General features: G+C 41.0%; 1 protein-coding gene across 2 annotated transcripts in view; it reads right to left on the reverse strand.

The window, feature by feature from the left end:
- The window catches only part of CPNE4 (copine 4), a 493,746-nt gene that overhangs the window by 108,833 nt on the left and 361,366 nt on the right, over nt 1-23,547 (reverse strand). For both annotated transcript variants that reach the window (XM_078151566.1, XM_020987268.2), the window contains 2 exons: nt 17,319-17,390; nt 12,599-12,673 (listed from right to left, as the gene is read on the reverse strand). In XM_078151566.1, the coding sequence (XP_078007692.1) occupies nt 12,599-12,673; nt 17,319-17,390 (147 nt within the window). The remainder of the gene's footprint in view (nt 1-12,598; nt 12,674-17,318; nt 17,391-23,547) is intronic.

Below are 23,547 nucleotides of genomic sequence, written 5' to 3' on the forward strand. Positions count from 1 at the left end.
GCACAGTGAATAGAGAGTTGTCCTTGGAGTAAGGAAGACCTGAGTTCAAATCTAGTCTCTGACCCTAGCCAAGTCATTTAGCCTCTGTTTGCTTGTTTCCTTATGATGAGGATAATAACAACACCAGCTTCTCAGGGTTGTTGTGAGGATCAAATGAAATGTTCGTAAAGCACTCTGAATACCTTGAAATGCTAAGAAAATACTAGTTGTTATTACAAGTTAAATTGTTCTATTTCTGCTTACTTTATTCTATATCAGTTCATGTAAGTCTTTCCATACCTCTTTGAAAACATCTATTTCCTTTTTTTTTAATAACACAATATTTCATTACAGTCATACACCACAAATTATTCAACCATTCCTTCATTCATAGCTATCCTGTTTGTTTCTAGCTTTTTGCCACCACAACAAGAGCTACTATAAATATTTTTGAACTTTTTCATATTTCTTTGATCCCTTTTGGACATAGACCCAGCAGTGGTACAGCTTGGTCAAATGGCAAGAAATGTTTAATAACTTTTTGTGCATAATGCCAAACTGTCTTCCAGAATGGTTCTAGCCATTCATAGGCCCACCAACAGTACATCAATGTGCCTGTTTTCTCCCTGCCCCTCCAACATTTATAATTTTCCTTTTTTGTCATCTACTATTATAATGCCTACTTTTATAATTCATAACATCTACGGATTAAATTAGTCTTCTCCATTTTCATATTCTTTGTACTAGTCCGAGACATCTTTTCCCCCAAACCTCCTTTCTTCCCAACTTCCCTGTTTCTGTCAAAGGTACCACCATCTTTTCAGTCTCATAACCTTGGCAGTACACTGGATTCCTCACTCTCCCTCACCCCACGTAATATCCAACCAGTGGGCAAATCTTGCCATTTCTACCTTCCTAGCACTCTTCCATCTGACCCTTCTCTCGATTCATATAACCACCACCTTAGTTCAAGCCCTCAGAACTTTGAACCTAGATTATTCTAACAATCTCCTCCTAATCAGTCTCTCTGCCCCAAGGCTCTCCCCACACCAATCCATTCTATATGCTGCTACCAAAGTAATTTCCCTTAAATATAAATGTGACCATGTGACTCCTCTCCTTAGTTAACTCCAGGAGCTTCTTACTGTCTGGATAAAATATAAACTCCTTCTCTGTTCAGCATGTAAAGCCCTTCATAACTTTGCCTAACCTATTTTGTGGATTTATTGAGCAGCAAGAGGAAAGCAGGCTGGATTACCTGTGGGAAATTGCTCTTCTTTTAATTATCCCAGATTTCTCCACCATCCAAAAATCATTATGTTCAATCAATCAATCAATCATTTTCCTAGGCTGTACTTAACCAGGCTTTGTGTTTAGGGGGACTACAAAGACAAAAATAAAATAATCCCTGTCCTCAAGGAGCTTATGTTCTTTGGGGGAAAATATGCAGACATACCAGTAGATACCAAATCTATACAAAGTAATATGAGGTTATCTATTTGGTGAGGGTAGGCTTTAGCATCTGGGTGGATCCAGAAAGCATCATCTCATTTAGAGATAGCACTGGAGCTGAGTTCTGAAGGATGCTAGATATTCTAAGAGGCAGAGGGGAGGAAGAAGTACATTCCAGTCATGTGGAATAGCCAGAGTAAAAGCCCAGAGAGAGGAGATTAAATGTTCTATGTGAGGAACAGCAGGCAGTCATCTGGGCACAAATAGTCTTCTAGCAATGTTGTATGGCGTCAATTCACAGAATACTGTAGTTCCTAAAGAATTAACACTGAGGTTCACCCAAAGAGCAACAAAGACACATGGTGACTGTGGGAAGGCTGCAACACATTTCAGATGAGAGATAATGTGGGGAAGGTTATATGAAAGATGTCATTAGATATGTACACAACCAGTAAAAATGGGCCACTCATGTAGAAAGAGGAAGGGATAATTGATAGAGAGCCCTCATGTTGATCAGATGAGGAAGGTCCTTTGGGCAGGTCATAGACAGGATGATAGATGAATTGTGTGTGACTTGCATCATTGGAGAAAATGTCCACATCAGTGAGGTCATGGGTCCAACTAGAGTATGTGGGAATAAACAAATTAAGGCATCAGATGTCCCTTTCAATATAGGTGCATTTAGAATGAAATTAAAAGTCTGAATGTGTATTATTAATCCTGTCATAATATTAGCACATTTTTGGAGAGCCAAGGTTTTCTGTTTAAAAAAATACTTCATAAGAATAGAGACATATATTGAACTGAAAGAAAGCTGGCTAAATTTGTAGCCTTTACAAAAATGTGCAGATCCAATTTTGCAGTCACCATCTTGGTGGCTTCATAAGAAGGAAAGGGAATTTTCAGTTTTTCTTTTGCTCAACTATCAGCTATTAGCATGGCCCCTGGTGACTGTTCAGTACAATCAAGACTTAATGAATTGGGCACTTTAATTACATTTAGCTTCTGTGAAAATTGCTATTAAAAAGGAGGACACATGCTCTAATCTACCACCTGTTCTCTGGCCAATACAGAGAAAGTCAAATATGTATTTTAGGGCAGTAAGCTACTACGGTTTTGAAAGCAGCAAGAAGCAAAGTGGAAAAATTATGATGAAGGTAAAGGTGATAGAGATGATGGTAGCAATGATATTAATGGGGTTAATAATTTCTCACCTGGAGGGGACCTGGGAGAGTACTCTCTTATTTTACAGATAAAGACACTGAGATCCACAGAAGTCTTGAAGCTTTACCTAGGTTACCAGAGGTAGGAATGGAATCTAGGGAAGCTGATTTCCAGTTCAATGTGTTGTTGGCTACACACTATTACCTCTCTCTAGCAGAACAGGAACTAAAATAGGGAGAATTAGGCTTTATCCAAGATGTAGACTGTTGAGGGCCGATCTTAAGAGTCTGACAAGGGTTTAAGATCCAAGGCAGAGTTTGACCTCTGCCCAGGCTTTTACCCGAAAGGGCTCAATGATTAAGTGGTAAGGCTCTCCAATTCCTTCCTGATTAGGAGGTTCCTGAGACATTCCTTCTCACTCTTTGAAACTTAGATTTACACATTCACTCCTCTATGTAGGTGGCGCCAAGGCGCCTGGGAAAACCTTGGAAAATACAACCCAATCTAGGAACCCTGATAACAAGGAAATGTATGTTGTCATGTCCTCAGCAGATGTTTTGGGGAGTATCTCATGGGGAGGACTCTTTGAAGTTATACTAGATTTTCTCTATATATCCTGTACCCTCAGATGAATAAACTGAGTCAGTAATGCTGCTCCGCCTGGCCCATGTCTCAAGTTATTTCACACCTCTCCGTTCGGTGTACAATCTGGTTGCGGGCAGCAGTAGACCTCTTGGGGAGGAAGTGTGTTTCCACCTCCTCAGGCTCAATCCCTGTTCTGCTACCCATGAAGGTCCTACAGTCACCAGGATTCTTTCTCAGGACTCCCTTTTCCACTAGGGTGGAATATCTCCAACATGTTTCCTGTCCTCAGGATCCTGCCATCAGGATCATTGGTACAGTGACCACCTCTGTCTTACTTCTTGGTAAACTCAGCCCTAGCCTTTCCCAATTCCTATCTTCTTCTGCTCTCACATTCCACAATACCCTCTGTTAACACAGACCCCTTCATTTTAGAGTTCTTCCTCTCATATTCTTTACTTCTTTTGATATTCCCTGAAATATAGCTTTCTCCTGAAGATGCCGCATCTCTTAGTATACTATTCAATCACTCTCTGCAACTTCTGACACAGTGCCAGGAGAAGGAGGAGGAAGCAGCATATTCCTTGTTCCCCAAGGCAACTGTTAGGTGATTCCTCCGCCACTATCATTCTAAAACCATCTTTCTTCCTTTCAAGTTCCCGTGTCCAGATCTTTGTTGCTCTTATCTTCACAGCTCCAGGTCAACCTCCCTCATCCCCCAATAAATCCATTATCTGGAACCCGCCTTCTTCCCCATCCCAACCCAGCCTAAATACCTAGTTTCTCCACTTCCTCTATGCCCCCCTCTCTCTACGGTCTCCTGAAATTAACCGAAGGGATGAATCATACCTTAAACCATCATCTCATAATTGAATTTGCCTCCAGGTACCAAATTTTCTTCTTCTGGCTTTCCCCACTCAGGAGAATTTCCCCTAATTTTTAGTGGTTCTGTTTTACTTGTTCACATAGTACCAATCAATAGCAGCCTCTGTGCCCATATGTGGATATGAAAAACTAGAGTCCTCTCCTGAACACCAGTGTGAGGATCAATTTTTTTTCTACATTTTGCCACAAACACAGAACTCAAAAAGAAAGTCAGGGGGAGATGCTGTGGCTGTTCAAGCATTCTGGAGTGATTACTTCATTCATTAATTGAACCTACTTGTTATGGTAATTGTCAGCCAGCTGCTAATGTAATATAACTGTTCTGGAAGGTAGGATGCCACTGTGAGGGGTTCTCAGCAGAAGTCTTGAAACAAAGACACTGTGAGCTAAATGGGATGCATTAAAATAGGAAAAGTTGGCTTCTCCTTGCTTTGAAAACCAAACCTGATTCCACTTACAATGGTCCTCCCACTTTACTTTCTCTCTGGCCTTCTCCATTAGGCACATATCAAGTGCACCCCTTTGCCTCATTCAGATTCTTCACCTCCCAAACTGAGTGTTATTTAATACTTGGGTCTGAAAAACCATGTGCTAGGAATCAGAGGACATGAGTTCTAATCCTGGCTCTGGTCTTGGTGTCCCATGGGACCATGGGCAAGCATTAAACCTCTTTGTGCCTCAGTTTCCTCATCTGTAAAATGAGGAGGTTGGAAGAATTCATCTTTAAGGTCAGCAGCTCTAACATTCAATGAGTCTATAATTATATTCTCCTTCCACAGAAACAATTGCCCTTAGATTTGTAGACGCAGTACAATATCTATATCCCTGTCTAGTGAGTGGTGACTTATAATAAATTACTCTTCTTCATGCTCTCTATGGCATGGTCAAACGGGCCCTTTTTGCCAGTCATTTCTCATAACGTTCCACCTCCCATCTCTGTGCATTTACCCAGGCTGTTTGCCATGCCTGGAATGTGCTCCCCCTTATGTTTACCTCTTAAAATACCTAATGTCCTTCAAAGCTTGGTTCAAATGCCATCTTTTACAAGAGACTTTTTTATTATTCCTAAAGCTATTGATTCCTTCCCTGCCAAAATCACCTTGTATTTATTTGGTATACATTTTGTATATATTTACATCTATCCATGCTGTCTATCCTCTTCGGGTGCAGGGACAGTTTCATGTCTCTTTGAATACCTAGCATCTAGCCTAGTGCCTGGCATACAGTAGGAACTTAATAAGTTTGTTGATGTCTTGTAACTCTCCTTTTCTTAGGGGTATGGGTCTGCATGTGGTCAGACTGCTATATCCCCATGGGTATCAATTGTACAGGACCAAAGAGGTCAGATCAGTTCATAATTACAGAGCCAAAGATCCACTGTAGCTCAGAAAGGGAACATCCAGTAAGATCCCAGAGAAAAAGCAGTTAGAAATTGAGATATCAGCACTATGTTCTTTGATCTATGAGGAAGTCACTATCATCTGGCCTGAGAGAGAAATAGGCTGGACAGCTCCAAGTGGAAAAGCCCACTAATAAGAACTTGAACACTCTTAACTTGTACCGCAAGTCAGTGAAACGTTAAATTAGAAGCACTTAAGTGAATCCGAAAGGGCATGGAGCCATTCCAAGCCATAGAGCAAACAACAGCTTATCACTACATGTTGATGTAAAGACACATAATGGCCCTGAGAAAGTCATTTCAGGGTGTTGACCAGCAATCCTGCTTGGGCGAAATCATCTGAAACAATGCCTTACACAGTATAAAAGGCTCTACAGAGATTTGTCAAATGAATGAATGAATCTCTTCAGGATGTTGGGTCAAATAGAGGCAGTCTCTGCTAATGTTATTTTAATTTACTTTGCATTCACTTATCCCGGTATTAACTTCTGCTTGCCTTCATTTCCTCAACTGTAAAATGGGGATAATAATAGCACCTACCTACCAGGGTTGTAGTGAGAATCGACTGAGATAATATTTGTAAAAAGCACTTAGCAATATCTGGCACATAGATGCTATGTAACTACCAACTTTTGTTGTTTTCATTATCATCTTTTTTCTCCCAATTAGAATGTAGGCTCTTTGAGGGCAGGGATTGTTTTGTTTTAGTCTTTGTACCCCGGTGGCTAGCACAGTGCCTATAACATACAAGGCATTTAATAAATGATTGTTGGATGAAGATAACGTTAATTATAATAGACAATCATGTAGAACAGTGATTTAAGAGGTACAAAGCACTCCACGTCCATTTGAGTCTCAGAAGAAAAACCTTTCCAGGTAGGTATGGAAGGTAATATTGGCTCCATTATACAGATGAGGAAATTAAGTTTCAGAGATGTGAATTCACTTACCTATGGTCATACGGCTTGGCAATGACAGAGTAGAATTTGAACCTAAGTCTTCCTAAGTCACAGTCCAAGCCTCATGATGAACAGCTATGTATGCCATAAACAATGCAAATATGGTGGTTTCGATTCCCAGTGTATAAGCCACTTCCTAGTAGAAAGTTACGTGATGGGATTTGAGATCTGTAAAGGACATTAGAGACACAGTAGTCCAACTCTCTACTTATACAGATGGGGAGGCTGAAGCCCAAAGAACTGATTTGGTCATATGTGTATGGTTACCAGGTTCAATAACCACAAATTCTGACTACCTGAGTCAGGAAGGGGATGGAGAAAATGAAGATGGAACAAGACTACTATGTTCCACGATGGGCTACTTGTCCTCAACAGGCCCACATTCATGTAACCCTCAGGGTCGAGACTCTGATTTAAACGGGAGTGGGAAGAATTTGACAGAAACATCAGGATGGCTGTGAATGGGATGAGTCACATGTAGCACCATAGATTTAGAGCTGGAAGAGACCTTACAAGGTGTCTAGTACAACCCATTCATTTAATAGGTGAAGAAACTGAGGACCAGAGAAATTCAATGACTTACTTGGACAAGGTCACCCATATACTGACAGAGAGATTTGAACCCAGGTCTCTGACTCCAAATCCAGTGCTTTCCACCATCCCACACCACCTCTCTGGTGTCTATACCATGTGTCTCTCAAAGATGACTTCTTTGGAGGAAAGTGCCTTGAAGGTTTCCTGGCACAGCAAGTGGATGGATGAGTGTGATGTGATCTTTCTGGTGCACTCAGATTTCTTGCTACAATCTTTTGTCCCGCTGCATATCTATTGCTTAGAGTTTTAACGAGAAAAAAGGCAAGGTTAATCAGTAAAGGCATGCAGGATACTCAGAGCCCTGAGGGAAGGGATTTGACATCTCTGCTTTGGATGAAAACTAAGCAAGGATACAGTGTGGTCTTGAATATTTAAAAGTAGTGATAAAGCTATGGGGCCCAGAAAAAAAGATGTTTGAAGGGTTTTTATTGGAGAGAAAAACCCATGAAAGAGGAATGAAGCTGGTTTAAGAGAAACTTAAGTAAATGAACACAGCTGTCTCAGCAGGGACAAAGTCAACCTCTTGAGGGAATGACTTTTTTCCTTTATGATGCTCAAAGGGAAAGGAAGAAGGAAATCCCACATGAGGTGCTATTTGCTATTTTTATCACTCTCATCCTGTACTTGACCAGCAAGATTGCTATAGCCTTATGCTTAGTTGGGTTTTTTTTTTGAAAATTTCTCATTTTCCTCCCCATCTTGTTCACCTAAGGAAGCTGAGATTTGCTTTTGGAGGGGATTAGAGATGATTTTTGGGGTGCTATAAACATCCCAATAAACATTTTCGGTGTCAGCTACAAGCCATTTCTGGATCAACTGATTGGATTTTAAGGTTTTCTAACAGACTCTTTTCTCTGACTTGTAAGAATCATTTTCAGGAGAATGGGACAAAGAATGGGGCACCTTCACTGGCCTTATTCTGAAAAACACCAGTGCCGTGTTCAAGGTATTGAGTTCTCTTTGGATCTTGGACAAAACTAAAATGGCACCACTCACGTTACTAAAAGTAGCCTTCATTCGGTAAACCTGCCAAGAGTATCCTGACATTCTTGAAGGATGTGGACTTTCAAATGCATCTACTGTTTGCACTTTACTCCCAGCTACCCCCCTCCTGCCAAGGTCCTTTTCCATCAAGCTGCATCCCAAGACTCAAGTCTACTTGGAAGAAGGTGATGACTTTCAGGAACACCAATTTACAGTGAAGGTAAATTGTTGAAGCCATTCCTATTTTCTTAAGGGAAGATGAAAGTGGTAGTCTTTGGGGCTTCACAAATGAATTGCTCATAGCTCTAGATATGGGAGAGCCTTTTGGAGTCATCTAGGCCAACCCTCTCATATTATAGATGAGGAAACTAAAGCCCAGTGAGGTTAGTGACTTGCTTAAGGTCCAATCTGCAATAGTCTCAAGGCACTATTAGAAGCCAGGGTCCAAGGCTCAGCCCTGACCAAATGAAGGAAATCACTCAGCTTGAAAGGGACTTAGGTCTCTCCCCAACTCTCTGAATTGCTCCTCCCCCTTCACTCTTGCCCCATCCAGAGAGGTCAAGAGGTAGGGACATTTTCAGAATGTTTTGACTTTAGAAGTACTTGTGCCAAATATGGTGGCAATCCAAGAGGATACGATCAGTGACCTCTGCAGTGTTGAGTCAAAGCCATCAGAACCCTGATCCTTCAATGTAGCCCTTCCTTACCACCCACTTCAAGTCCTGAAGTACAGTAAATCCCTTTTCATCACCTCTTTCAGGCTTCCTTCTAACACACAAAGAACAAGGTGGAAAACTTAACATGTGGTCAAGAGGGCAATTCCAGTCCTCTGGAGTCTCCAAGGAGGACTTCTCTGTAGAAGTGACTAATGGAGTTGATTTGAATTTCATTCTGGGGGAATCTTATCCCTTACTACCATAGTGAATATGATTATGTCCTCCCTGTGTGCTGTCCCAGAACAGATGTGAAATGATGTTATTCTCCTTGAAATCCAGATAATCATAGAAATTTGACATTGCTAAATGTCTAGAGTAGATTTTCTTAACCTGGAGCCCCTAAACTTGTTTTTTTTAAAAATGTTTTGATAACCATCTTAACATAACTAGTTTCCTTGGTAGCCCTATCTATTTTATTGTAGACATTCAACAACAGTCTTTTGAGAAGGGGCTCATAGGTTTCACCAGACTGTCAAATGGATCCATGATACAAAAATATTAAGAACTCTTGGTCTGAGTCCTCCACGATATTAACAATGTATAGCTGGGCAGCCCAGAGGATAGAGTACTGGACCTAGAGTCAGGAAGATGTGAATTCAAATCTGGCCTAAGACACATAATTGTCTCCCTCACTTTCTCCATCCGTAAAATGGTGATTTTATATCAGTATTTATTTATACATTAAATATATATCAATATACGTATGTAAGTATATACATTATATACTTAATGTATAATATAGGATAACGCCTACCTCCCAGGGGAGTTGTGAGGTTAAAATAAAGTAATATTTGTTTTGCTTTGTAAATCTTAAGGCACTATAATATGCTCATCATTTTGCTTATTGTTAACATCTTTCTGTTTCATAACGGCACCCAGAATGTACTAGCTTGCCTCATACACCCATTTCCACTTTAGGAGGCCATTCAGATGCCTTCCATATTTACTCAGCTGTCAAAACTGGATGGATGCCTCCACAGCAACATAAGACTGTTGTAGCCATTGTCAAGAAATAATAATAGTAGCTAATATTCGCCTAGTATCTTTGGTTTTATACTTTACACATATTACATCACTGGATTCTCACAACTGCCCTGGGACCTAGGTACTGTTATTATCACCATTCTTTAGTTGAGGAAATTGAGATAAATAGAAGTTAAGTGACTTGCCCAAGGTCATATAGCTAGTGCCTGAAGCTTGATTTGAACTCAGTTCTTCCTGGCTCCAGGTCCAGAGCTTTATCACCTATGACCTAGTCATTGCCTTGAATTAGGCAGTTGTACCTCCACAACATCCCCTGCAGCTATCCTTTTCTCACTACTCATGGGACCACCAGCCTGGCTTAGATCTTCATCTATTCTCACCTGGACCTTAATCTGGGCAAAAGCCTCCCAACTGTCTCCCTACGATGGGTCTCTCCCCTCTCTGATCCATCTTCCACACAGCTTCCATAGTGATGTTCCTAAAACACAGGCATGACCAGGTTATGTCCCTGCTCTACAAGCTTCCATGATTCCCTATTACCTTCAGGATTAAATACAAACTCCTATGGCACTTAAAGATTAGCCAGGCTTATTGCACATTACTTCATTTGGTACCCTCTACATTCTAGCCCAGCTGGTCTTTCTGAGGTTCCTGGAATACTTCCATCCATCTTCTGTCTGTCTCCAGGCCCTGAAGGCACTGCTTACTCACCCAAGCTTCCTTTAACGCTCTGCTGAAGTGCCAGCTTCTACACGAAACCTCTTCCCAACTTCCCAGCTGCTAATTTCCCTTCCTATTTACTTTGCATATATTTTGTATTCAATTATCTCTGTACATATTGTTTATCCAAATGGAATGCAAGATGCTTGAGGGCAGGGACTGTTTCAGTTTTGGTTTGGTATCTCTAGCACCTAGTCTAGTGCTTGGCATATGCTAAATGCTTTATAAGGACTTGTTGACTAATTGATTAAGCACTCCCTAGTGTGGAGTGCCAAATTTTCCAGCATTCAGGAAAATATCTTCACTCTTATGAGGCAGCAGCAGAAACCTTGAGCTATGGCCCAGAGGGAAGTATAACTCTTGAAAGTGGAAAGCAGTCAATACCAACGCCATTAATTTGAGCTCCTTCTCCAAATCAGGTCTTTCAACATTTCTTAGGTATTATTTTTAGTAAAAAATGTATTGGTGCTTTTTATATCACAATCACTTCCAGATATACACATCCACACTGACTTATCCAATGAAGCTTCCTCATAACAAAAGAAACCAATTAATAAAAGGCGACTGACATACCAATCAGGTTGGATATTGTGTGCTACATTCTGCACCCATAGTACCCCTCCTCTCTTCATCTCTCTAAGGAAAGAAGAGAGGTGTATTTCCCTATCATTTCTCTGGTGCCAATATCAGCTGTTATTATTATATAGCATTGGGCTTCATTTCAGTGTTCTTGTCATCATGTCATTGTAGTGATTTTGTCTATTGTTTCCTGATTCTGCTTATTTCACTGTTTAGTTCATACAAGTCTTCTCATGTGTTCCTTTCTCATAATCATGTTTTTCTTAAGGTACAAAAATATTATGTCCATATTGCAATGTATTCAGCCATTCTCCAGTATCCATTATATTTTTTAACTGGGGCTTTGTCCTAATTTTTTGTGCCAGGTGCTGAAAACTTGACAAGGTCTAGATAAATTGAGACCTCATGGAACTTTACTTCTAAAAGGAAAAAAAAATAGCATGTATATGGTACCTTCCAACAGCACCAATGTGACTTAATGCAAGTATTAATGTCCTCATTTTCAGAATAAGAAAAGGAGGTTTACAGATTTTAAGTTACTGATCCAAGGTCATACAGCTATTAAGTGGCAGACCTGAGACTCCAAGTGGGATGAAGCATTACCCTCTTTGTGCATCATTTTCTGCATCTAAAGAAGGGGAGTTGTGGGAGGGGTGAAGGGCTGAGGCGAGGAAACATGGTGAATGCTAGATTGAGAGGTAGACAACTGGAATTCTAAACCCAGTTTTTCCATTAAACAGCTTTGTGACCTTGGACAAGTCTCTTTACCTTTGGGTCTCAGCTCAGGAAAATGAGACAGTTGGACTTCATGACTTTTGAGATGCCTTCTAGCTCCCCGATTCTGTCTATGAGAACCTTAACTGATATCACCAAGTCATTTCAAAATAGGATTAGGAGAAACTCACTAATTTAAAGGTAATGATATGAATATGAAGCCCAAGGAGAAATAAACATGTTGGGGATACGGCTGATATTGATCCGGTTCCAGAAATGGCTGACAGAGTCAGAAGTCAAGTGGGTTGCCTTTCCTTAGAGAGTTCCATCTCCTGATATGTCTCAGCTGAGATCTCTTGGTCACTAAAACGTCTTTCACCCAAGAAGTTTCGAGCTTTGTAATCCCTCTGGTTAGGCACTTAGAAGGGCCAGTCCTTTAACAAACGTCAAGCATTGACTATAGCAAGGCGCTGTCCTAGGTATTGGGGAGATAAAGACAAAACCAGAATTCTCCGGGGGTAAGGAACACTGTGTACACAAATATGTAAATGCCAAACATACAAAGAGTTAATATGAGGAAGAGCAGTGGGGTCGGCCCAAGCCCTGTGTGACCCTTCTGGTCTCCGGCATTTTGAAATGGATGCGGCTTGTCTGTAATTAAATTGTCTTGGTTTTCATTATAATCCCCGGCCTTCCTTTTAATTGCTTCACAAGTTTGAGAAAGACTCCTTCGCTCATTGATCTGGAATCTTTGATCTGATTAATAGCAGTTGAAAGAAAAAAATAGCTCCGTGTGCATGTGCGTGCGCGTGTATGTGTGTGACAATGTCATTAAACTGCGTTGGCTTTATCACATCTTCTGCTAAGGTTAATACCAAACCCTTTACCTTGTCATCCAATTTCCGTGCATTGAATGCCAGTTCGACATAGTCATCATTACCCGACAACTCCTCAGCAATCACCTAGGTAGAAAAAGTAGACATAAGCTCTGCTCTAACAACAGAAATATAACCAAAGGACTGAAAGCTTTCTTGTTTACAAAGCACTTAGCGCGTCATTGCAGTTGACCATCACAACAGCTCTGAGGCAGGTGCAGAGGTATTCATTTTACTGATGAAGGAACTGAGTCCTGGGGACAGCAAGTGACTTGCCCAAAGTTATTAGACCAACAAGTGTCAGACACTGGGTGTGAACCTCGGTCTTTTCTGACTCTAGGTCTCGGATTCGTTACCACACTGGGTCAAAAATGACTCTGTCACCACCCCTGGTGGGAAGCAGGAAGTGACTACTCTGCCAATCTCACACCAAAAAAAGATACCATGTATGGGGAGGCATGTTCAAGAAGAAGTCATTGGCAGTTTTTTTCCCTTTCTATAAACGGAGGACAGAAGAGTAGAGAAAGGACTTAAATTGTCACAGGTAGAGTCTAGGTGAGACATTAGGAAGAACATTTTTATTTTAAGGGTAAATGAATCAAATCAAGTTGACAAGCATTTATTACGTACTTATTATGTGCCAAGCACTGGGGATGAAAATTCAAGCAGAGAGAAAGAAGGTCCCTGCCCTCAAAAAGCTTACATTCTAATGGAGAGGGGAAGAGGGAGATTAGAAGTGGGGGGCATCTATACAGGCACATGGTAAGAAAAGTCTGAAGAGTCAGGAGTGCAGACTCAAGAGGAATGAAAACATAGCAACTCTGAATTTCTTCCTTAATGTGGAGGTCCCAGAAGAAATCAATCAATCAGAGGAGGAGGCTGCAGGGGTGGAGGGTGCTTCTACCGTGAGCAATCCAAGGGTAAAATAAACTTTGAGGGTGACGTGATTTCTAAGGCATAGTAGACAAAGTCTGGAGAGTGAAGAGCTATTGACACGAATTGCCAAGGAAGTTTGTGGAATCCCCCACACCCCCAGAAATTTTAAAGAAAAGGGTAAACTTTCCTTTCCCAAACTAACCCTTAACTAATATTTCACCATCCATTTGAATGCAGCCCTGCCACAGAGACTGAAGAACTACGTTTAATTGTCAATTCTTTTCCCTGCGATGAACGGTTCAAAACAGACTGGGGACAATCCATTTAGGGAGTTTGAGGGTATGTGTGAAAAGCCCCCCAAAGAGAAACTTTTGGCCTCGGAACCCAAGGTCCTGTGCGTGCGGAGACTCTGGGACATCACCCCTGGGAGGGGAGCGTGAGACGGAGATGTCGAGGATAATGCTGAGGAGGCTACTGCTGCTGCTGCTGGGGGGGGGGGGGATGAGGATGGGGGAAGAACTAGACTTCCTGAGAGCTTCCTACGTTAATGAATTATTTTTTTAACCTTCTGTATAAGGAATATAAGTACTGTGGGTGTCCTCCAAATTTTGGTCCCTTGGCAAAATCTCCAAGTGCCCAGTCCTCCAGTGCTGACTTATGGCTCTCATCATGAGAATGAATGAATCTTGATGTTTTCAGTCCTATGCATGTATGACTATTAAGAAGGGCTTCCGGATCCTCTCTCAAAGCTCAAAGGAAGGGAGAGCTATGCTAATTATGAGAAATCTGGGGCAATTTCAAGAGACAACAGAGTTTAAATCTAGGCACCAAACACACCAGAGCTGGCACTAGGGCAGGCCAGCAGGCAGGAGGGAACAAGAAGAGGTTTTTTTTTATTTTTTATTTTTTTAATCATGGAAAATTCTACTCTTCATGGTGACTAGATATTTATTTTATTATTCAAGCTACAGGTGTTCCAGTAAAATTGTACATTCTCTAATGGATAGAAATGCAGAGAAGACACGTACCTTGTAAAAGGCACGCGCGCGCACACACACACACACACACACACCCACACACACACACACACACACACATATATATATATATATATATATATATATATATATATACTGTCCCTAATCTACCAAACCCCAACATAGGGAGATAGAGTTGTGTGGTATAAAGACCACTGAATGGAGTCAGAGGACCTGGGTTCAAATCCTTCCTCTGACATTCCTTGGATGGCACAGTTTCTAATCAGAACTGCCCATATTTACCATGTTTGATCTTGGGCAATGCCTCCATAGGCCTCAATTTTTCCATCTGTAATATAATAGGAATGACTTCTGAGGTCTCTTCTACATCTAGCGTCCTATGATCTACAAATGGTATATTCCTGAAACATCTTTTCATATAAATTAAGGGGAAACACTCCTGATATGATCTCGCAGCACAATTAAGTAAGATCCCAAAACCAACAGACAGCAGCATTCAAAACAATGGCCTGGAAGCCAGCTGCCAGGCTCAGAGAGGATCTCCTTCCCCTCTTCTCTACCCCCTAGTTCATATTTATAAGTAATGCTTCACCCTCATTAAGCATTTGTCGACCAGAACAAATGGAAACTATTTTCTAATTAGCTTTGTTCTAAGGTCTAATCTATCAGTTCTCTCTGAGTTCATCTGTTCCATTTTGAATTAGGACCATTTGATGCAAATTGCTGTGGTGGACTACCAAGAAACTGAAGAGTTAGTCTGTGGCTAATAGTAAAGCTAAACAGGTGAGCATGAGAAAAGAGTGGAAACCTGGGGGCTTCCCCATATTCACGTACCAAACTGTTCTAATTTAGGCAACGCTTTCTCCTCAGACATAGCTTTTATAAAGCCCGTGTGTCCAGGAATCGGTGTAATTTTCTAGTATATACATGGCCTTAAGCACACACTCCCTCCCTTCTTTTTGCATATGCACATAGATACATATGTGGGGCAGTATGGTATAGTGGACAGAAGGCTGTCTTGATAGCTAGGAAGGCTCAGATTCAAGACTTGCCTCTGACATAAACTGGCTGAGTGACCTGGAGTAAGTCTTATTTTCCCATGCTACTCTCTAAAACTAGAAGCTATAGAGTAATTATTGACCAGAATGAGTAGAGGGAGTTTATACTCCAGGGAGTTTCTCACCCTTATGAAACTGAAGGAACAAAGAAGAGAGAATAGCTATATTTACTTGTATGTATGTATATATCTATGCATACAGACATATATGCATGCATATATGTAATATGTGTGTATATATGTACACATATACATATGTATATATACACACACATATGGAATGGAGTTATAAGCTAGTCAGTTTTTCTGATTTCTAGTCCATTGTTTTGAGGAACTCTATTGACTGCTAAATTTGGCATCCTAATTAATTGGTACATGGGAACTTATAAGAGTATGTTTCTATCACTAGAAGAAACAAGAAATAATGGCTATGCCAGCCTCACTAGCAGGGAAGACAAATTCAAGTTCTCCCTCTGACACATATTGGCTATGTGACCTTGAGCAAGTGACAAAGTCTCAGTGATCCAAGGTTACTCTCTGACTGTAAATTGTAGAGCAGGTGCTTATCCTCATAGATGGAAGGTGTATCCTCATCAAGAATGCTATGTAGACCCATGTATCCATAGGTCTGTACCAAAATAATAGCAATAACACACACATGTGTGTACAATTTTCAAAGAGATCTCATCTTAGGGGTGCAATTTATATTTAGGACCAGCCAAATTTAGCCCAGTAAAATATTTTTCACTACCACCCTTTGCTTCTGCCAGTCCCTGTAAAAAGCTCTTCGATGGAGGAATATTTGGAAGCATACTGCTTGAGGTTTCAAGCAATGTAGGGGAAAAAAAAGATGTTAAATCCCAATCTGGATCCCTACCCAACAGCTTTTAGGGGGTTAGCTTAATAGAATGAGCAAGCCATTAGAGTTCACAACATCTTTAAAGGCAGCAAAAATTTTGTAAGATTACTCAATTGTTAGCAACAACAGAGAATGAGTCTAGTTTACCATCTATAATTCTTTCCTTTTAAATGCTGAAGCAACTAGGACATGCATTTTTTGTGAGACAGATACTTTCCCCTCAACACGCTGGGAGTAGTTCTGAATTTCCATTTAAACAAAAACAACAACAAAAACTTCAAGGATTTTCATCATTGTGGATCAAACACTTTCAGTTCAAAGTGGGAGTTCAAAGCTGCTCAGGAGTAGACTTCTGAAAATTGGGATCATTCTAGCCCTTCCCCCATTTTTTTCTTGTCTGCAAAGTCATTGGTTGGAACAATTCTCCAACATGTTTAAAAGCTGGTTCTCTATGAATTTTTAAAAAATTATATTTCAAAATTATGCCAAACTTCCAGATTAAAGCAGAACATTGAAGACTGGGACCTAAGACCTACATACAAAGTTTGGACTAAAAGCCTTTGCATGTTTGGTACATTCAAGACAATTATCCTTAGTAGACCAAGATGGTAGCAATCTGGATCTTTGAAATTGACAGCTGACTCCAAAACCTCAGTTTAGTCAGGAGTTTATATCCTCTCTCAATAAATCTTTTATCAGAGCTATTAAAAATTAGAACTGATGACCGACTGATCTGCCTTTTTTATTCTTTCTCTACTCCCTTCCTATGTTATGGCGACAGCATCTGAGTTTTATTGGCAGGAGAGAAGTAGAAACAAAGAGTATCCATGGGTGATCCATAGTAAACCATAGGCAAGTACAAATGTGTCCTCCATTTTCTTGCCTCTGATTTATTCTGACCATCTCGTCAGGGACACTGACCTCATCCAGATGGAAACTTACCGTTATGGAAGACTTTCCTGCAGTGTTTCCATGCTTCAGTAAGGATTTGGACAGCTTCCTCTGTGAAACGATCTGTAGAGACAAAGGGGAAACATTCACTGCATGGTGTCAGCTCTGAGTTTTAGTCTAATCTCTAGAATGCTTTATTTGGCAGACAGTCTACAGCTACAATAAAATCACATCAGTTCTCCATAATCAGTTCCCTCTTTATCTCTGGGCATTTCACAAACACACATCACTGTCTGCTTCCTTGATCCCCTTCCTCTCATTAACTGTGAAGCAAAGATATTTACAGATTAGTCAAATTAAATTAAATTGGGTCAATGGAGGGGAAAAAACAAGGCACAGCTGCAGACTTGTGTAATTCCCTTAGGTTCCCGGTAGAGAATCTTCAGACTAAATTAGTCAATCAATACACATTTTTAAAAATGTTCCCACTATGTGCTAGGCACTGAGGATAAAAGGACAAAAGTGGAAGTCTGTCCTCAGGGAGTTAACATTCTATCGGGGAAGACCTGAAATATCCTACATCTGCATACATGGGCATGCACCTTCGTGGAAAGCAGAAGCAGTGGATAGGGGGAGGGAATGGAATGCTAGACCTAAAAATGAAGCTATTGTATTTGTCACCTGTACGAATCTATTTTTAAAAGTCTTCATTAGAAAGTCATCAAGGAAATCATTAGCAACCCAACACACAGCCAAATCAAGGACCAGTAATTGAGGTTCTCTCCAGGATTCAGTGTCAAGACACAGAACGAGAACAGAACTGAGTGCCATCCATGAGGCTATTATTAGTGTAAGCTCCTCTCCTCCCCTCTCCACCCCTTGTTCTGGGACAAAAAGTTTAGTCAAGCATTAAGGTGCTGATGGATGCATTCCATAGAATGCCCAAAGTCAAATAACTTCTCAAGGGTCTGGTTGAAGTCAGGTGCTTAGATCATGAGAAGGAAAACATTCATTATTCCCAGAAAGAGACAGTTCATCCCACAAAGGATGAGTGAATCACACCTGCTCCAGCTGGTATATACAGTGATTTCAAAATGCCTCCTAGATTTTTCTCTCTGTTAGCAGGACTCAATATCAAGAGAGTTATTCATCATTGCAAATATTCACCTCAAGATGTGATAGAAAGAGGAGGCAGAGGATCTGGGTTCAAATTCTGGCTCTGATACTCTGTAATCTGTGTGACATTGGTCAAGACTCTTCACCTGTCTGGGTCTCAGTTTCATTGATAAAATGATGGGGGTGGACTAGATCATAGATGTCAAACTCAAATAGAAACAGGGGTTACATAATGACTTGTTTAGTCGTTCAGTCATGCTCTCCATGACCCCATTTGGGGGTTCCTTGGCAAAGATACTGGAGTGATTTGCCATTTCCTTCTCCAGTATGTCCCTATTTTACAGATGAAGAAGTGAGGTGAACAGGAGTTAAGTGACTTGGCCAGAGTCACACAGCTAGTAAGTAATAGATTTGAACTCAGGACTTCCTGACTCCAGGCCCAGGGTTCTATACACTATACCACCTAGATGACTTAGAAAATCACAATTAAAATATGTTGTTTTGTATTTTTATTTTGTTAAACATTTCCCAATTATATTTTCATCTGGACACTACAGAGTTTGCAGATTGCCCTCCAAGAGTTTGACACCTATGGACCAGATGATCTCTAAAGTACCTTCAGGGTAACTTAGCTAGCTGGTGCAGTGGATAGAGGGCCTGACCTGGAGTAAGGAAGACTCATCTTCTTGAATTCAAATCTGGTCTCAGACACCTATTAGCTGCATGATCCTGGGCAAGTCACCGAACCCTATTTGCCCCACTTCCTCATCTGTAAAATGGGAACACACTGGAGAAGGAAATGGCAAACCACTCCGGTATCTTTGCCAAGAAAACCCCAAATGGGGTCATGAAGAGTCAGACACGACTAAAAATGACTGAACTGAAGGTACCTTCAAGCCCTAGATCTACGATTCTAGGATTTCAAGAAAAGAGGCACCACAAAGTACCATGGGAATTTGAAAGCGTCCATTTCAGTCTCTGCTAAAGTGTCCAGAAGCATGGCTCTTTCAGCACCTGGAGACCATAGAGAATGGATCTCTTCATTCACAATGGAAACTGGCAAGGTCAGCAAGATGAACTGGTTAGAGCTGGAGCCTGGTCACAAGCCTGATTCCCCCTAGGAGCAAGTTCACTTATGATATAGAGGAAATTCTATTTTGTGACTTTATCCCTCCATCCCTAGAGGCAGCTCCCAAGTGTGTGCTTGGGCTCACTATGGAGTCTGGATCAATGCAACAGACCAGAACCCTGGTGCTATTGAAACCCAGGGGCTACTGATACCAAGCCCATAGCCTCACTGTTAGACATAAAGGACACATTATTAAACAAAGATATCTTCGTATTCTATTATTATTGGACAGCACTTTTTAACACAGTGCTTTGCACACAGTCAGCCCTTTGGAGCAGAGAGTCATAGACTCAAAGCTAAAAGAGACTTCAGCAGTTATAGGATCCAATCCTTTCATTTTATGGATGAGGAAACTGAGTCCCAGAGAAGTTAAGAGATTTAGTATATATATTTGTTGAATTGAAAGTACAATTGTTGAATTGGTTAGTACTGGGGCAGCTAGCCTGGAATCAGGAAGACCTGAGTTCAAATCCAGCCTCAGAGACTTACTAGCTGTGTCATCCTGGGCAAGTCACTTAACCCTGTTTGCCTCAGTTTCCTCTTCCATAAAATGAGCTGGAGAAGGAAACGAAAGCCACTCCAGGATCTTTGCCAAGGAAACCCCAAATGGGGTCACGAAGAGTCAGACACAACTGATACAGCTGAACAATGACAACAGAAATGGTTGGCACAGAAGGTGTGCCCACCATAGAGACAGTGCATGTGGTAGTATTCTTACTTGAATGGCAAACATACCCCAGGAAGGTGATCTAGCTTTGACACAGTCTATTCCCCAGGTCAGCAGGGTTGACTGGAATCACAGGGTCGGAGGGCCACTGGGCTAGAAGCTATTTCAGGGGCCACCTAGTCCAAGTTCCCGATTTTGCAGGCGAGGCATCTGAAGTCCATGGAGTGAAATGACTTGGCCCAGATCACACAGGTACTCACACCTGGCCAGTGGTGGATCGAATGTTGGATTTGAGATCATCTGAATCCTGCCTCAGGCAGTTACTAGCTATGGAACCCCGAATAAATTATTTTACCTCTCTCAGCCTCATTTTCCTTATTTGTAAAATGGGGATAATAACAACTCCTACTTCACAGGCTTGAGAAAAAAAATAACCTACATAAAACACTCTGTGAACCTTAAATACAATTAAAATGTTAGCTATTGTTTTTATTACTATTACCGTTTCTGCTAGTACATGTCACCATCCTTATTTAATGACAAGGTGGGATTTAGAATTCTCATTTGCCTGAAATCCAGTCTTTTTTTCCCATTATGCCATGTTGCCTTTCAGATGAGTTGGCTGGCTGAAAGATGGGCCCTTCTTTCGTCATCCCTCCATCCCCCCAATAGGGCATGCTCACATGAAAAGGAACGTTCTCCCTGTCCTCTGGTCAAAGCTATACCAATAGCTACACCTGCTTGTTCAAGAGTGAATTATAGAGGAAGAAGGATCTATAACATAACAAAACAAAACAAAAGATCTACAGAGAACCCTGGACTTGAAAATGTTTCTCCCTTATGCTTCTTGTTTCATGACAGCTTTGATATCCAGAATGGACAATTATTCATTGATTAGTCTTTGCAACTCCTCCTGGGTTAAGAGAAGATGTTTAATAACATCACCTTTACCTTGCAGATTCAGAGAAAGCAAAGGACATCCTCTTGGAAACACACTACTCATTGTTTGCTGAATGAGGCACTTTGGTTGTACATCAAGGACAGGCCAGACCCAGTAAATGACAAATTAGGAGACAGTCAAGTTAAGTCCTGTGCAATTAAATAGGGGTTGGATTGAAGGCAAGATTCCTTTGGAATAGCACTCCTCAAAGATGACCAGAATTGGCATCCTTTCTGACAGCAGAGATCATGAATTTCTCCTCCTCTGTCACACTTTTAAAGGAGGCTACAGCTACAAGAGTCCTCATTACATACAGGTCATCAGCATTCTTTGCTACAGTCCCAGCATAAATGGTTATTCATTCTGGGTGAGCAGCCATCTCCCAGGCTGCTGAATAATACATACCTTTTCGGTAAGTTGAGAGGAGCCAAAATATTCAAGGGAACACATGGAGCCAAGACTACAGGAGATCAGGGGGAAGCTGAGGGTCCCTAGAGGAACTTTATGAGTGATCAAAAGAGGGCAGGCACATGGATCAGCAAACAGCAGGGAGAACTGACTTTGTAAAGTTGACTTGACTACCACCTGTCCAAAAACAGGCAATATATTCCCCTCTCACTGGTGTCATGTGGAGCAGAAGAGGAAAGTGATCTGAGAAATAATTCTCTAGATTTTTAACTTGGATCCTTTGAGAGTAAGATGATCTATTAAAAATAAGCAAATCTGTAACCTACTCCCCACTCCTCAAAACGAGACAAAATATTCCTAACTAGACCTAGGCAGGAATTCTGGCTTTGCTACTCAGTACCTGTATGACAGTGGGCAAAGAACTTACCTCCTCCAGCCTGAGTTTCCTCCCTTATAAAATGAAGGATTGAACCAGATGAAGGGAGGGACCTAGCCTCTCAGGTCTGTTCCAGTTTGAGGAGTATGATCCTATCACCCATGAGCTATGAAACAAGGTCCATAGGAGTCAAGAGTGTGACATAGCAGCCCCCCCCCCAAAAAAAAACCTTCCTATGTGATCTTTGGCTTCATTATGAGAGGTACAGTTCCAGGAACATAGAGGGGTTAGTTCTGTTGTATTTGAATATAGCAGATAGAATGTTGGCCTTGGAGTCAGGAAGACCTGAGCTTAAATCCAACCTCAGACACTTACTAGCTGTGTGACCCTGGGCAAGTCACTTCACCTCAACCTCCCTCAGGTTCCTTCATCAGTAAAATGGGGATAACGATAGCACCCACTTCACAGGGACATTTGTAGGCTCAAATGAGATAACCTATGCATAGAAATACTAGTTTTTTATTATTATGTTGTTGTTAATTGTTGACAATTGAAGTATTTGCTTGTGTTTAGTCACGCACAGGCTAGCTTAAGAAAGATATTGCTTAGCTAGAGAATAGTTAGAGGACAGCATTGGTCATTGTAATCTGTCACTTGAGAAGCATTGCAGGAACTGGGGCTATTTATCCCAGAGAAGAGAAGACTCAGGGTGTTCCTCATAGGTGTTCTCCAGTATTTGCAGGAGAAACAGACTTGTTCTATTTGATGCCAGAGGAAGAATAAGGAATAAGAGGAGGAAGTCACAAAGGAGCACATTTAAACTTGCTATTAGAAAAAAAACTTCCACACAATTAGAGTTTTCCAAAAATGGAATAGGCTGCTCCAGGAGGGAGTATGTCCCCTTATTCAGAGACTCAGTGACCCTTGTTGGATACGTTTGGGTAGAGATTTCTCTTTGGTATGTATAGATTGGATGAGATGACCTGAGGTCCTGTGTAGCTTTAAATCTTTTTAAAAGTATTCATTTTTTATTAATATATTTTATTTTATATCACTTTCATTTAGAAATAGATCTCTCCCCCCTCCTATCTAGTGAAATATCTTCTGTAATATAGAATGAAAAAAGGAAGAAAAAACTCAGTTCAGCAAAACTAACCAACATCACAATGCAGTCTCCCATTATGTGCCATGTTCCACACCACAGTCCATCACTTTGCAAAGAAGGAAGGAAGGTCTAGATTTAAATCTGCAATGCTAATACTCTTTACCCTAATAATCCACTCATTGCGTATGTGTCTACACACAGGTTTACTTGCTATGTCTCTGCAGGATATAAGCTTCTTAAGGCAAGCATCTTGTTTTTACATATTCAGCCAAGAACCAAGGGACATTTTATCGATATATAGTGATGAAATCCATTGGATAGATCATGAGGGAGCTCAGTGCTCCTTCCTTTTGTGCAGTTGGCTAGGCACACCATTGTTTCCTGTCACATAGGGGTTACACATGGCCAAATGGAGAAGATGCAATGTTTTGTTGGTTTCTAACATTTCCTAACTCTAAAAAGAAGAGTTGTTGAAGCTAGGAGGGACACTTTCCCAGCAACCCACCAGCTTCTATAAATGCATGCTGGACACACAGGCT

Source organism: Phascolarctos cinereus, unplaced genomic scaffold (genome assembly GCF_003287225.1).
Source record: "Phascolarctos cinereus isolate Bilbo 61053 unplaced genomic scaffold, phaCin_HiC Scaffold_1;HRSCAF=81, whole genome shotgun sequence".
NCBI lineage: Eukaryota > Metazoa > Chordata > Mammalia > Diprotodontia > Phascolarctidae > Phascolarctos > Phascolarctos cinereus.